This window comes from Scatophagus argus, chromosome 6 (genome assembly GCF_020382885.2).
Source record: "Scatophagus argus isolate fScaArg1 chromosome 6, fScaArg1.pri, whole genome shotgun sequence".
Classification (NCBI taxonomy): Eukaryota; Metazoa; Chordata; class Actinopteri; family Scatophagidae; genus Scatophagus; species Scatophagus argus.
This window is the reverse complement of record NC_058498.1, coordinates 14,898,297-14,912,397: the sequence shown is the minus strand read 5'-3', so window position 1 is coordinate 14,912,397 and position 14,101 is coordinate 14,898,297. Positions and strand designations below refer to the sequence as shown.

Below are 14,101 nucleotides of genomic sequence, written 5' to 3'. Positions count from 1 at the left end.
CATATCTGCCAGCTCCACAGTTGAGCCCAGCTGTCGAACTTTCCAAATTAAGACTTCAGATTTCCATGACCCAGAAATAGATGTGAAGAACAGTGCAGAAGGTGTGGCTTTGGAAAACCAGGTTTGAAAAGGGGACAAAGTCTGTGCATGAAGCAAAGTACAAAAAAACAGGATCGACCAAATAACAAGTTGTTTTTCCTTTTTATTATAACAACATTATAACACAAATTATCAACTGCTTGTCACACAGTCAGTCAGTCTGGCCTTCTAAATAACAACATTTACATTCACTTTGCGCTACCACAAATCACTGATTTATAGGCTGCTGTAATGTCAGTTATCCCGCCATGAGGGCAATCTACAGTTCTGTTTTTCCCACATTACATTAACCATCAATCTTTATGAGTGTTCTTTAGGCTACTGTATTGTCCACATGCATTTCTGAACACAGATCAGTTGGATTTGGCTTTCCACGTGAGCTCTCAGCGATGCTGGTCCCACAGGTCGCTGTGCTGGAGCTGCTTTATGCTGACCTGTAAAGGGACTGTAGGTGAGAGAGACTTGCAGATGTTGTAAGGTTCAGTCTCCCTGCTGTGACATCCTCAGGATCTGGAGTAGCAGACCCTGCACCTCTTCATCCATTCGACCCTAGTGGGCAGCAAACACCAGAGTAACAAAATTAAGGTTCTACATTGTATTCCACATCGGTTCTTAGACAGACAATTCCCCAAAATGTGTAGCTTTAGAGACCAGATGAGGCTACATTTTCACTGCAATGAAAATGTCTACCTGCTTAAGTTCTCTCAAAGGTCAACAATACCTGAGCGAACTCTCATTACGGCAGATATGCCAAAAAGTAACAGCTAATGTGTACACCTTTGATGAAACTGAAGTGAGTTGAGCTCCTTTTCGCTGCACGTCGTCTGAAATTTCATTCACTTTTTCCACATTACCAGAGAAGATGGACACATCACTCCTGCTCTTCATTGTCTGCACCACAAAGGGGGACAAACTCAAGCCCAGCAGTCAGTGCCATTCACAGCCCAGACTATGACTGGCTGGCTAGCCAGCTGTGCATGGAAAATTTCATTAATCCATGCTGAGACAGGGCCTCTCAATAGCTTAGGAGGTAGCCATGACAGTAGTGTCAAATGCACACATATTCACACGCACAGAAATGCTTGATAAAATTACCTTTTGACATTTCATAGCAAATGTTAAAATCATAATTTGTGCTCTGGCAAGTAAGTGTGCATTTTACTGACCTGTACAGCTGCCAGTAAATGGGAACGGTATATAGCCACCACCTGTTTGTGCTTTCTCTCCCAGTCCTGCAAAAAACATCCCAGAAAACTTTACTGTCAAGTCTTTTGGAAATCATTACATTATTTCTCCTCTCTTCGTTCAGCCCTAGTGTCAATGTTCTCCTCACGTGGAGCTGTTGGGTGAGTATGGCGATCCGGTTCTGCAGTGCCATTTGCTGCCCAGGGTTACCATGATGGGTAGAGGAGGAGGAGGTGATACCCAAAGGAGGTGACAGAGCTCCCAGGGCTTCCTTTAGCCGAAACACTTCTTTGGACAGTTCTGTTATCTGTACGAAGAGAAAGACACCCATCAGCCACCCGTTTCAACAGCAGCTGTGTGAACAGGCCTACTGAACTCTCACCTTACGGTCCTTCTCCTTAACCAGGCCCTGGGATTCCTGGATATTCTTGTGGAGCTCCTGGATGTGGCTGGATTTGGCCTGTAATTCGGCGAGCTGCTGCTGCACCGTGGCTAGCTGGGACTCCGCAACCTGCCGCTCACTCTTGTTAAAGAGGGCCTCCCTCTGCACCTGGAACACCTAGACCAGTAAAAACCACCACTGGCACCCTGTCACTACAGCAAGGCCGTCCATGTTTGGTTAGTCTCTAATTTAGGTTATTTCTGCTTATATAGGAGAGGCAGCAGAAATGGAATTATTAGGTTCCTACGGACAGAAATATACACTTCCAGAACAAAACTCAAAAAAAGTGACTTTTAGTGGACTTTTTATGGAGTTTGATGTGTTTACTGTTGTTTGCCACACAGCTTGCTTTTAATATTTAGATAAAAACATGTCATGCTATACTATATCTTGAGTCTGATTAACTGTGTGATGCCTCTTCTGTAATTCCAGTTTTCATTTTCAGTAAAATCTAAGATATCTATTGCCCAGATCACTGTCATCTGAGCTTTGCTCATGGGAATTTCCATTTTCTGTTTGATCTTAACACACCTACGCCAGAGTGCAAATAAAGGCGGTAAACTAAGCTGCAGTAACTCTACACACATTTGCTTTTGGTGCCATATTCAGCTGTGTTTTCAGGGAAATGTGGCTTCAAATGTGCAAACTAGTGTGTGTGTGTGTGTGTGTGTGTGTGTGTGTGTGTGGTATGAGTCAGAGAGGCAATTACCCAGTTTACAAAGTGAGAGTTTTCATATGTGGATGCCATATTGAAGCCTAAAGTGCAAGATCTACTTCAGCGCATCAGTAAACACAAGTACAAAGGGATCAATGAAACCAAGCCAGGGACTGAATAGAGAAAATAATGGGCATATGAATAATGTAGAGGCAGGAAAGAGGCGTTCATGGAACACGGCTCACTTTGTGGCAGACACAATAACATCTCATGTGGCTTTAGTGACATCAGAAAGGTTTGGAGAATCAGGTACAATGACACCCACTTGTACAATCACACACACATACCTCAGTGCAGGTCTTCTCATGTTTGCGAGCGAGATCGTTGAAACGGGCTGTGGCAGCGTTGATCTCAGCCTGCAAGGAGAGCCGCAGGGCCTCGTGATCCTCCTTGGAGATCAGACCTTGTTCTGCAGCCTTCTGGGATTTCATCTCTCTCAGTTCCATCTCCTTCTCACTCAGAGCCTCCTGAGCTGCTGCTGCACTGCTCTCACTGGCCTGCAGGGAGCGCTGGAGCTCTGCCTAGGAGGTAGGAAGCACAAGGGTCAGCTGATTAAATGTAACATGAAGTCTGGCCAGTAACACACTTACAAAGTTATAGCAAACTTCTAAGCAGCTTGTACACTTAAACACTGAAATGCTGCTGTTCTAAACAAGGGCTACACAACTGTTGATCTACACAGCTATGCTCTTAACCCTGTCTGGACATGATGTGTTCTATTCCTCTAGTCCCTTAATAGAGGAACAGAAAACAATTATGTTTCTGTTTAAAAATGCCTTTTTCAACAAAATGTCTTGTCATAACTAAATTACAATCAATTCAGGGTCAAGGATCTACCACTTCAGGACCAAGGGTCTGGAGTGACATCGCCTCCTCTGGATTACTTTATTTATGAAGCAAAAGTAATACAGTAACAAATGGCCCAACATGAGGCAACATGAGGCAACCCTGCCTGGCTCCTCTAGGTCCCCTGCTGACCTTCACTTTCTCATGCTCCTCTTTGGGTATGGCATCCTGCATGGCCTGAAGTTTGGCCTCTAATCTGGCAGCCTGCTCCTCAGCCTGACCACGGAGGGTCTTCTCCTCCTGGAGCTCCTGCAGTGTCTGAGCCAGCTGTTCTGATACTGCAGACAGCGCCTCCTTATGTTTTGAGAGTGGCACTGCGTCTTTCAGCTGCAGGGCGTCCTGTGCCCGGCCCTCCCGCTCAGCACACAAACAATCCAGAGCCTGGGCTGCCTCCTGCCTCGCCACCTCCAGTTCTTCTCTCACTGCTGCCAGGGAGCGTCTGGAGGGCTCTGATTGGACAGAGGCGTGATCATTCACAAAATGGCCAGAAAAGTCAGAAATTTGAAATGTAACCCAAAAACATTAAAAATAACGACAAGCACCTGATAAGACTGAGGGGTCTGAGCTCTCCGAGTGCCCTTCCTCTTCTTCTTCCTCTTCATCGTCTCCACACGGAGGAGGTCTGAGTCTCTCCAGATCCAGAAGCGCATCATTGAGCCTTCTAGCCACGTCTGCCCTCTCCCTGGCCAGCTGCTCACACTGGAGCCCCAGAGTCACCTGCACCTCCTCCAACTCCGAGCGGGGCACACATTTTCTCAGCTGCCCCTCTAGCTCCCCCAAACGTTCCTGGAGACGACGGACATGATCTCCATCTCCTGCTGCTCCCCCCTCTTTCCCTGACGTCCTGCTCTCAGCCAGGGCTGCCTCCAACTCAGCCACTTTGTCACGGAGGCACTTCACTGTTTCAGTCTCTTCTTTGTTGTCTTTCTCTCCTTCTTGCTTTGTAGATTCTTTCTGAGTCAGAGCAGTTTGGAGTTCCTCTACTTTCTCCGTCAGCTGTTTGATTGTGTCACTGTCCTGGCTGCTCTGACCGCCTGCCTCGCCCCGTCTCTTAGCTAGCTCCTCCTCTAGCTCCGTCACCCTTGCTCTCAGCTGCTGTGCCTCTTGGCGCAGACCCTCCTCTGCAGACCCAGACCCATTCTCAGTCCCACCACCTGCTGTGGCAGTATCCCCCTCACCACACTCCACAGACAGCACTCCAAGACGCATCTGCTCCCTCAGTTCTTCCAGCTCAGCCTGAGAGGAGGCCAACTGCTCCTCCAGAACTTGCAGTTTCTCCTTGAGAGCCTCCCCACTCTCTGCATCCGTATCTCCTTCCTGAGATTTCTCATCACCACTGCAGAACAAGAGAAAGATTATCAGTCTTCCATTAACTCAAACAATAAAATCTTCAAATCAATCATGTCACTGACAACATAAACAAAGGCATGTCAAACATCATACCATAAAAGCATACCAGCAGTTATTTCCATGGTCCTGTTCAATGGGTGAATAAAATGCTCAAAATTAATACATTCACTTTACAAGAACAGGTTTCTAAGTAAAGCTGGGGCAACAAACAAACGGGTTTTTTTCTCAATATATGACCAGCAATCTGTCAATAGATTAATCAGCTAATCATTTCTGCATTACATCACACTTTAATACTGCATTATCAAAGCATACCATTGCAATCCATGACATTATAAACATATGTGTATTTTTATTATATATAGTCTCAGCAACAAAGATAGAAAACAAGAAATTTTATGCAACAGACATCAAGACACTACTACATCTATGATGTAGTGGGTACATATTTTGCATCTCAGGCTGTTCAGCCTCCAGTATGCTGCAGGACAATAAAAATGCTAAGCTCCTTTAAAAATGGCCTTGACAGAGGCCCTAAGTAGATACTGCTGACTTTGGAGCTCATATTAGCAAAGGTGTGCACATCTCAGAATAAAGGCCTGATCTAGTAGTGTTCAAGGGAATGTAATCTGTGATGGCTACTTCAGCCTGCTAGTCGTCTATGTGCTTGAATGTGGGTGATCTGGACAAAAAATAATGTCTATTTGATCAAAATCATGATCTGAGATGTAATGGGGAATTATTTCTAATGGGGGATTAATTCCTTCAATCAGCATAGCCATGTGGTTGAATTTGACAGTGAGGGAAGGTGAAGTTTGGACACAGAAGTAACAGAACAATAAACATTACGATCTCTATGATTCGTCTGAAAAGAGGACCCCTTCAAGATCGATCTCAGTCGAATCACCAGATTGTCCACCCCCTTTTTTTAACTACATAAATCAGCTCCTTACCGCTCCTCTGCTGCACTAGAGGCCTCGTCTGAAGCCTGGGCCTGAGAGAAGCGCTCCTGGAGGGCTTCAAACTCCTTCCTCAGGGTCTCATACCGAACAATGGGGACAAAGTCTGAACTGGAGGTCTGCATGTCGGTATCATCCTTCTCAAACATCTCCAGCATCTGTACACAGTACAGAGGAAATAATATTCACTTACAGAGGCTGTCACCTTTCAATAACTTGCCTTGTACTGTCAACGTTGAGCTTTGCACTGTCAGTTGAAATTGTACAGAATTTACATGTACTCATGTTAACACCTCTGGTGGCAGTATGGGTGTTAATGCAGCGTTTGGCAATGAGTGAATAATATCAACAGCAGATACTTGTTACTTAAAGGAGTGATTTAGTATTGTATCCATAACGCTGCTGGGTAAATGAAAATTAAAAAAAAACAGTTAAAGTCAATGCAGAACAGGCTACTTTTAATCCCTATTGGTCAATGTCTAAATACACTACATAATGAAACTTGAGTATTGTTTCATTAGATCCTTCCTGTCTGGCAAACTCCCACATCTCTAGTTTGTAACAAAGGCTTTCTGCTAAAAATGTATAATCTATTGATAAATTAAAGCCCATGCAGGCGTAACCTTGGTGACATCATCCCATGTTATTTCCTCACACACGAAGGATCTTTTCCAGCAGACCAGCTCTCTCGTTGCTCTCGTATAAGACCATAGATGTCACACTCTTCTTGCTTCTCATACAGTCGTGAATGAATCACATCAGAAGAGAATATTCCAAAGAGACTTCAGTATTTTAACAAGCATGACCCAGTTAGTGAAGAATGTCTACAAAACACCCCCATGTCTGCATCTGATGCCATTCTATTTATACCTGTATTAACACCATCGCCTTAGTGCATTACTGTACCAGAGTGCAGCATCATGAAGTTTAAGTGGTCATGACTAATGCTCGAGTCAGAGACATTAAACTTCTTGAACCAGCATCTTCATCTTCTGCCGGTCAGAGAACCATTTAATAATCACTTAAATGACAACTTATCTCGCTCAAAGGGGCCAGCAAAAGTATGTTTGTGTGTATGTGTGTGTGAGAGAGGGAGAGAGAGAGAAAGAGAGAGAAAGAGAGAGGGAGTGGGCTGAACAAGTAGCTTTTCTGTAGCTGTTAATGAGTTCATGTACGCTGACCTCACCTGAACTTTGAGAGCTAGTTCAGAGTTTTCTGAGGTAAGTTCCTCTATTTGTTTGCGCAGCTCAGCAACAGTTCCTGGGTCAGCAACAGCATTAGAGGGGTGAGTTGAGTCTACGTCCCCTTGAGAAGTGGCCTCATCTTGAGCAGGCGAGGATCTGGAGCGCTTGGAAAGCAGCTTCTCTAGAGGGAAATTTTAAGAGCAACAAAAAATGGATATGTGTACTTCCTGATGGGATAGACACAGGAATGTCCAGGTGGAATAGCAAAGACACACTCATGGAAATACGTTCATGCTTTCTACCAGTGTCTTGGAGGTACATTTTCACATTCATTGCATACCTGGGAAGTCCAACATTTCATCCATGTCCTCAGAGTCACTGGCCCCAATACCATGACCTCCCTTAAGCTCCTCAAGCAGCTTGTCTCTCTCTGCTTCTGCCTCCTCAAGTCGCTGCTTTAGTTGGGATAACTGCAGTGTACACATTTTAATAACAATCAACCCTGAGTCTTCATAAATTGATTGCCATCATCAAGATCATGAAACACTTTGAAGAGAAGGGGTGTCGGCACTGCAGTACCTCCTCCAAGGCAGAGATGGCGCTCTGTTGCTGCTGCTCCAAGGCTTTGATCTTCTGGAGCAGACGTCCTCTCTCCAGACGCAGGCGTCGAATTTCCTCAAACACCTCCTCATCCTCTGACTTACACAGACAACCAGAAAAAAATATGAAGTCTGTATTTCATATAATATGCAGGACAAACAGCAACTATAATCTAAACATTGACCATTTACAGTGCTAACCTGAGTGGGTTGCTGTGTTTCTGGAGGCTGAGGAGAGGGGGAAGGTGACTGAGGCCCAGGAGACTGGACAGGTGGAGCAGGATTCCGGGGCTGTGGAGAAGGTGGTGAACCCTGGATCTTTGTGATGGGAAAAGCAGAATAACATTAATTGTTATAAGACATAAAACCCTCTAATTAATCTCTCGAGAGTCAGTGTTGTATTACAGAAACATTACACAAGGGACTACTGTAAAATTAGCATAGACGCACTATTTTTTGCACTCACAATGCCAAATGGGTAAAAGGGGATGTACAAGATACCTGAGATAAATCTTTTTATTTTATCTGGTTGTACCTTGCTTCTTCTAAAACTATTTAAACTAAACAATCTGGTAAATGAAAATCACATTATAATTCACGAGTTAATTCATAGACGTATGCAACCAGATGTTGCAGTAATAGTCACTTTTAAAGGAACCACACACCAAAAGGTTGAGAACCAGTTATACGTGTGAATGTACTCTCTTCATACTCTAGTAATATTGGGAGGCTGGCCTCTGTTTCTCACAATACCTGGAGGGGCGAGCGGGGCGGTGGTGGAGCTTTCCGTTTGCGAGGGGTAGTACCCCCTTGCACTGAGGAGGCACATGAGGGGACTTGGGAGTGCTGTGTGGGGGGTGGGAGGGGGATCACAAACAAACAGAGGTCAACTTAAAACAGGAGAACGAAAGGAACTACGATAAGACAAAGGGTACGCAACAAAGGGGAACAAAAGCCAACAAAAAGAGAGCAGCACGCAAAAACAATGACCTCATATTGGAAAACATGCACAATATGATCGGTCTATGTGGGCCATGATCTCATGTGATGTCGGGGGGGGGTGATCCAACACACAGCTATGCAACATTACCTCCTCACCCGCGCCCTCAGGAGCTTCGTATGCAGAGGGAAAGAAACACATGACAAGACACTTTAACCCCTACAGCAATGAGATTCAGCAAACAGCTAGAAGAACAGATACACGCTCACTTCCTGTCACTTTTCTAACATGTAGTTTATATTATATTATTATACATGGATCATGTAGGAAATCCACCAAAGTCTGCAGTTATGGAATAAAAACGTGTTATTTGGTGAGGCATTCCATGAGCACCATAGCCTCTCCTTCATGTCCTTTTCAAACCAACCACACATCTGCTTTTCATATATCAACAAAGTCTTTGCTGGGAGATAAAAGTGGGACAAGCTTTTCGTCTCTCTCTCTCTCTCTCTCTCTCTCTTTTTTCTAAATCCAACTTCACAATCACACCCAGCTGTCCTCCTCATCCACTTCCACCTATTACAGTTGTTTCCTGGGGGATCAGAGACACAGCCAGGATTGGGAGCAGCAAACAGAAGCCATTCACTTTGTGTGATGATCTGCTACATGTTGCTGCCACGTCCTTCATATTATGCTGCCACTTTATATTTAAAAAAGCTGTTGTCATGTGCTGTTTCATTCATTCCTCCTGATTTAACTGAACTATCTCCTATCAGTCATCATACTGAACCTGGAGGTGCTCCATCCTGCAACAACTGAATGATGCTTTGGTTGCCTGTGGCTGCACTGTAGTCAGTGGCCTTGTGTCCAAGGGCATCAATCAGCTGTGTGTTGGCCCCACCTCTCAGCAGGGCTTCTACGGTCTCGATGCTGTCGCTCTCACATGCCAGCATCAACGCAGACCTGTCGTTCAGAAAAAAATGTCAAATTACAACATGAAAACAGCAGTGTTTAGCCAACTACCAATGCAACAGAACCACATACATAAATTTTAGACCTTCACTTGATACATATGGTATGATTAATCCAGAAGTTTACTTTTGTTTTGTTCAAGGAGTCCAGAGATACCAATCAGATAGTGATTAAGAAGGAATTGCTAGAATGTTTTGTATAACATGAAGGACAGGGCACTGAAATTTTTCCATTTGATGTAATACTGTCGCCTGAAAAATGTTGGTGTTGTCACCTACTTTACTAGGAGATAATCTTCCTCTTCAAAGAGATATCCAAAGCCAAACTAAAAGCTTTTGGGCCCTGCTGGAGGTCTTGACCTGCATCCCTCCAAATCTACCCCACACAGTGGAGACTTTCTATGGGAATCCTGCCCGCATCGTGACCCAGACAACCCCACTGCTGTGAGAATAATCCTGAAGAGGTTTTTTAGGTTCTAGCTTAAATAAGAAGACTGTTTCCAGGTCCAATATGCCTCTGCACCACCAACCCTCTCTGTCATTCCATCTGTCAGAGTTTCAGCTACATTAGAGGGGCGGAGGACAGTCCAGTAGTCTCACTGCCTAAGCAGCCCCAGAGGAGGAGGAGAAAATCTCTTTCCAGTACCTTCCCTGGTTGTCTTGTATGTTTGCATTGGCACCTCGACCCAAGAGAAAGACACACAGCTCCACTCGGCTCATCTGGGCTGCTAAAATCAAAGGCGTGGCCCCATCCTGACAGAGACATGCATGTGATTATTCAAACATCATGCAGCAAAAACACAGATATTTGATAATGCTGTCTTATGTACTAGATAAGAGTAAAGAAAAAGTAAATCACTGATAACCAATCATTTATTCATCTCACATTACAACTCTCAAAAAACAGTAAAACTAATTTTATAGAATGTAAATAAACCATTCAGCTTACCCCATCCTGGATGTCCAGATCTGCTTTGAAGTCCCACAGAGTCTCAGTGCAGGTCAAGCAGCCACTGACCGCTGCAGGAAATAATCACAAGTTTATTGAACATACAGATACACATACACACCTATATATACTGTATATAGACCTACATACACACATGCACATGCATACCAAAATACATAGAAGAAATAAATAAAGAAATAAAGAGATCCTCAGTTTACATATAGTATAACATCCGCTGTAATACTCTGCGCAGGTTGGATGGTAAAATAAAGGCTTTTGTTAAGTTCAGCTTCAATGTTCCTTTAACCCTGGTTACCTTTAATAATTAAAATAGAATTCCTCCCATAGGCCAATCTATGGCAAGTAACTAAGCAATCAAACTCCTGTCACATTTTGGCTCACTGACTATTACCTGCATGATGAAGTGGTGTTCTACCAATGCTGTCAGTGCAGTCTACTGCTAATCTCTCCTGTCAGGAAAAATAGACAAGAAGCAATGGTGAACAACTGGTGACCAATGCAGTTTTAAAATTCATGTTTGGATTACTCTGTTTTTATTTTACAGTACTTGTAGGTTCATTCTGAATTTAACCTGTAAAAGCCTCTTTAAACACTCTGACTGGCTGTTTTTGGCTGCAAGGTGAAGGGCGCTGAAGCCTGGAAACAACCATAAACAGACAGTTCCAAAAAATCCATGACAAACATTACTCAACAGTTTTAGCTGATGAGATAAGACTTTCAGCTGATAATTAAACACTCTACCAGCACCATCGGTGACACTGAGGTCTGCTCCTTGAGAGATGATGACCTCCAGACAGTCCAGCCGGCCTCGAGAGGCACAGAGGTGGAACCTGCCAAAAGAAAGAAGAACAAAGACAAAACAAAGTTGGATTAGAGATGTGAAATGAGAATCAATTTCCATTTAAAATAATTTCTAAGAGTCGTTCTGCTCCAAGCTGCTGATACCACTCATTAGTTTAACTTCAGTTCAAAAGAACGTAGGTAATAAAGCCTTAGCAAAAAGAAGGATCAAGGGAAAAAAGAACTGATGATGCAATGCTGTAGATTAAACTACCCAGCAGTATGTAAAGTAGTATGTAAAATGAGCTCAACCTCAAAGCAGTAAATGCAACATACAGTAGATGTTAATGCAAAAGTAATATTAATCCAGAAACATTATATATAATAGGGCAACACTGACAGGAATTATTTTTCTGCAGAATGGATACTTTTACTTTTGACTCAACTTAACTAAGTACAGTTGCTGATAAAACTTCGTACTTTCAAGATTTTGAATGTAGGACTTTTATTGGAGTATTTTCACAGTGTGGAAGCAATACTTAGCGAAACTAAAAAAAAATTCTGAATGCAATTACTTCTAATAACTATGGTGCCCAACTTACGCTGACTTGCCCTCAGCATCCAGCTTGGTGGGACAAAGACCTTTTTTGACGATGAGAGCTGAGACTTTGTCAGGTTCATTCTGCTCCACAGCCTGCAGGAGCCTCTCATCACTCTTACTCCAGTCCTGACTCTGAGAGGTGGGGGGGGGGCAAAACCAGAGAACAGCTCACCACCTTGAACTGCCCCAGTGCAAACTGATACCACAGTGAATATCTCATAACATATAAAACAAGAGATGGCTGAGCAGTGTAAATAAATACCAAACAAATAGGACATGCAACAACCAGTGATGATGTTAAAAAAAAGTTGTTTTTTCTTGCATCAAACCATAAACACAATATGAGATACAACTCTTGCATGTTAGAATAAACTACTTTAAAGACAGACATATAAGAAAAGAGGGATAAAACTTATCAGTTTCCTTTCCTATTCTATTATTAGTGGACAGAGAGAAGACACCTACTGGCAGCGGCAGCAGGCTGAAACAAGGACAGAGCCGCTTCATCAGGCTAAAAACAGGCTGCTGAGGATCCATAACAGCTAGCAGGGCATCACACACACAAACTAAATACAGCTACAGAGTACCACGCCGCTGCTGCGTGTCCACACACTGCCGCCTGGCTACATAACAAATCTACACATTTAAATTACATAATGTAGAGAACTTGATATTTTAGAGGTCACAGCAGCAGCATCACAGAGATCTACATACCAGAGAATATATGCCATCCTTAAAATCACACCAGCAATGAAATTGAACAGCTCACCACACAAAAACTCTGTCATGCACACAGTATCACTGCTATGGGCTGTCCTCACAACAAAGTCTCCCTGTGCAGTGCTCCCTCCTTGTCTGCATCCAAAATGCTATCCCATCACCCTGCCTTAGCTTCAAGCAGGGACTCAGCCTGTCTGTCCGCACCACCACCTCCTTCCTTTCCTCACTGTCCTCCTTTCTCTAACCTAATAATTTCTCTATAGCAGGCTTCCTCTTTCTCTCCATTAGAGTTTTTTTTTTCCTTTTTGTCAGGTCCTGCATGGTATCCCCCTGGCAGCGTCATACTGTAGGTCTGTTTCTCTGCAGTTACAGAGCAGGGCCTGTGGGATGTGAGGACTCAGCAAAAAGAGGAGAAACAGAGCTGGCTCTGTTCTGGTTTGGATGGTCATTTACAGGACAGAGGGAACATAATGACACGTAAGAAGGAGCTGGAATCTAAAATGCCCTCTTAGGCTGTGGAGAGTATGTGTCTGCAGGCTATAGAGGGGTTATAGAGGGGTTTATGTATGCAGAAAATGCCAAGAAACGTATGTATGCAGAATATTTTCCTGTATTTCATCTGTCCATCCGACAGGTGAACTTAAACAATAGCATATAAGACAGGAGATCACTGTTGTGGTCATCACCAAACATCAAATGTGCAGTCATGAGGATCCAAATGTTCAGACCACATCATCACTTTCTACAAGTGTCTCAGTGCTGTAAGGGCACAAGGTCACTGGCCCCAGCACGTAAATAAACAAGTGGCAACATGGAGCAGGCTAAAACAGGCAAAATTTAAAAAAAAAAAAAACAGTACATTAGGGCAAGGTTAACACCACAAAGCTCTTGGGAGTAGCACAGGGATGACAGCAGGATAGTGGGGATTCTTTGAGTGCGCGCCTATGTGTGAACCTGTGTGTGAATAATTGAAGGCTACCTGAGATCTCTGAGTTATAGCAGCAGTCTGGAGACAGCCCTGCTCTCCTGCTGCTGCCCAGCGACACTGAATCCCCATAAACACCCCCCATAAACACACACACACAAGGAGCAAACTCAGACCTACATGAATGGCTACATGTAGAGCAGCCCAACACTGTAATGCGTTAAAACACAGCTTGCATAAACTCATAGCTCCAAACAATTTGTATGAATAGCAAATATGTGTGCTACTTTAAAATACACATGTAAAGCTCTACTTGCCCCATATGGTTCTCACCTCATTCTTCTTAAACTTTGCCTTCAGACTCTTCATACTAGTTTGAAAGCCTTTGTCTCAACAGGAGTTCTGCAGAAAACAAGGTAAACAGAGAAACTTATTCCATGCGTCTTTAAAAGGCTTTCACTTAATTAACCATGACTCAGTGAACAACAGTGGTCTCAGCAACATGTGGGTGCATCAAATTGTCAGGAATCCATTAGGACAGCAGTAACACCAGGTTCACATGAACACTGATGCATTTAACTATAAGCTAGGCTTACCTGTGGAGGACAGTCCTGCTCCAGGTCAATGTTTCCTCTGTCCCATCAGCCCCTCAGAGACTGTAGTCACTGCAGCCCGGCGGACGGTAGGGATACATCCGCCCTAATGGTAAATCGACCAATCAGCAATGCGCAAAACGCCGGATCAGCGTTTGATTGGCAATGATGGATGATGTACTGTGTCTGTCGCGTCCCGCACAGCACAGCCGGCGCAACGTG

The 14,101-nt window shown here is 43.8% G+C and overlaps 1 protein-coding gene across 2 annotated transcripts; it reads right to left on the bottom strand.

Moving 5' to 3' along the window:
• Window positions 1-15: 15 nt before the first annotated feature.
• On the bottom strand, window positions 16-14,081 carry ankrd24 (ankyrin repeat domain 24). Of its 2 annotated transcripts, XM_046391038.1 has the most exons (23): window positions 13,883-14,081; window positions 13,620-13,688; window positions 11,643-11,773; window positions 11,002-11,090; window positions 10,832-10,896; window positions 10,652-10,709; window positions 10,240-10,310; window positions 9,937-10,043; window positions 9,110-9,282; window positions 8,470-8,492; window positions 8,133-8,225; window positions 7,581-7,697; window positions 7,360-7,479; window positions 7,121-7,250; window positions 6,783-6,961; window positions 5,591-5,754; window positions 3,830-4,623; window positions 3,420-3,736; window positions 2,729-2,962; window positions 1,667-1,843; window positions 1,433-1,591; window positions 1,266-1,331; window positions 16-648 (listed from the first exon to the last, which is right to left on the bottom strand). In XM_046391038.1, the coding sequence occupies exons 2-23, from the start codon at window positions 13,653-13,655 to the stop codon at window positions 580-582; spliced, it is 3,372 nt and encodes a 1,123-aa protein (XP_046246994.1). In that variant the 5' UTR covers window positions 13,656-13,688; window positions 13,883-14,081; the 3' UTR covers window positions 16-579. The 2 variants fall into 2 exon arrangements, with proteins under 2 accessions (XP_046246994.1, XP_046246993.1); XM_046391037.1 differs by lacking the exons at window positions 9,110-9,282; window positions 9,937-10,043; window positions 10,240-10,310; ... (4 more) ...; window positions 13,620-13,688; window positions 13,883-14,081 and adding an exon at window positions 4,731-4,763 and having other exon boundaries at window positions 8,470-9,067.
• Between the last annotated feature and the right edge of the window lie 20 nt (window positions 14,082-14,101).

What these genes read in the sequence shown, in the direction of transcription:
- ankrd24 (XM_046391038.1), bottom strand. Translation starts at nt 13,655, where the DNA reads ATGAAGAGTCTGAAGGCAAAGTTTAAGAAGAATGAG. An exon ending in TGAAATGTTGGACTTCCCAG is followed by an intron (nt 6,962 to 7,120) that starts GTATGCAATGAA and finishes ATTTCCCTCTAG; the next exon opens with AGAAGCTGCTTTCCAAGCGC. An exon ending in ATGAGAAGACCTGCACTGAG is followed by an intron (nt 1,844 to 2,728) that starts GTATGTGTGTGT and finishes TTACTGGTCTAG; the next exon opens with GTGTTCCAGGTGCAGAGGGA.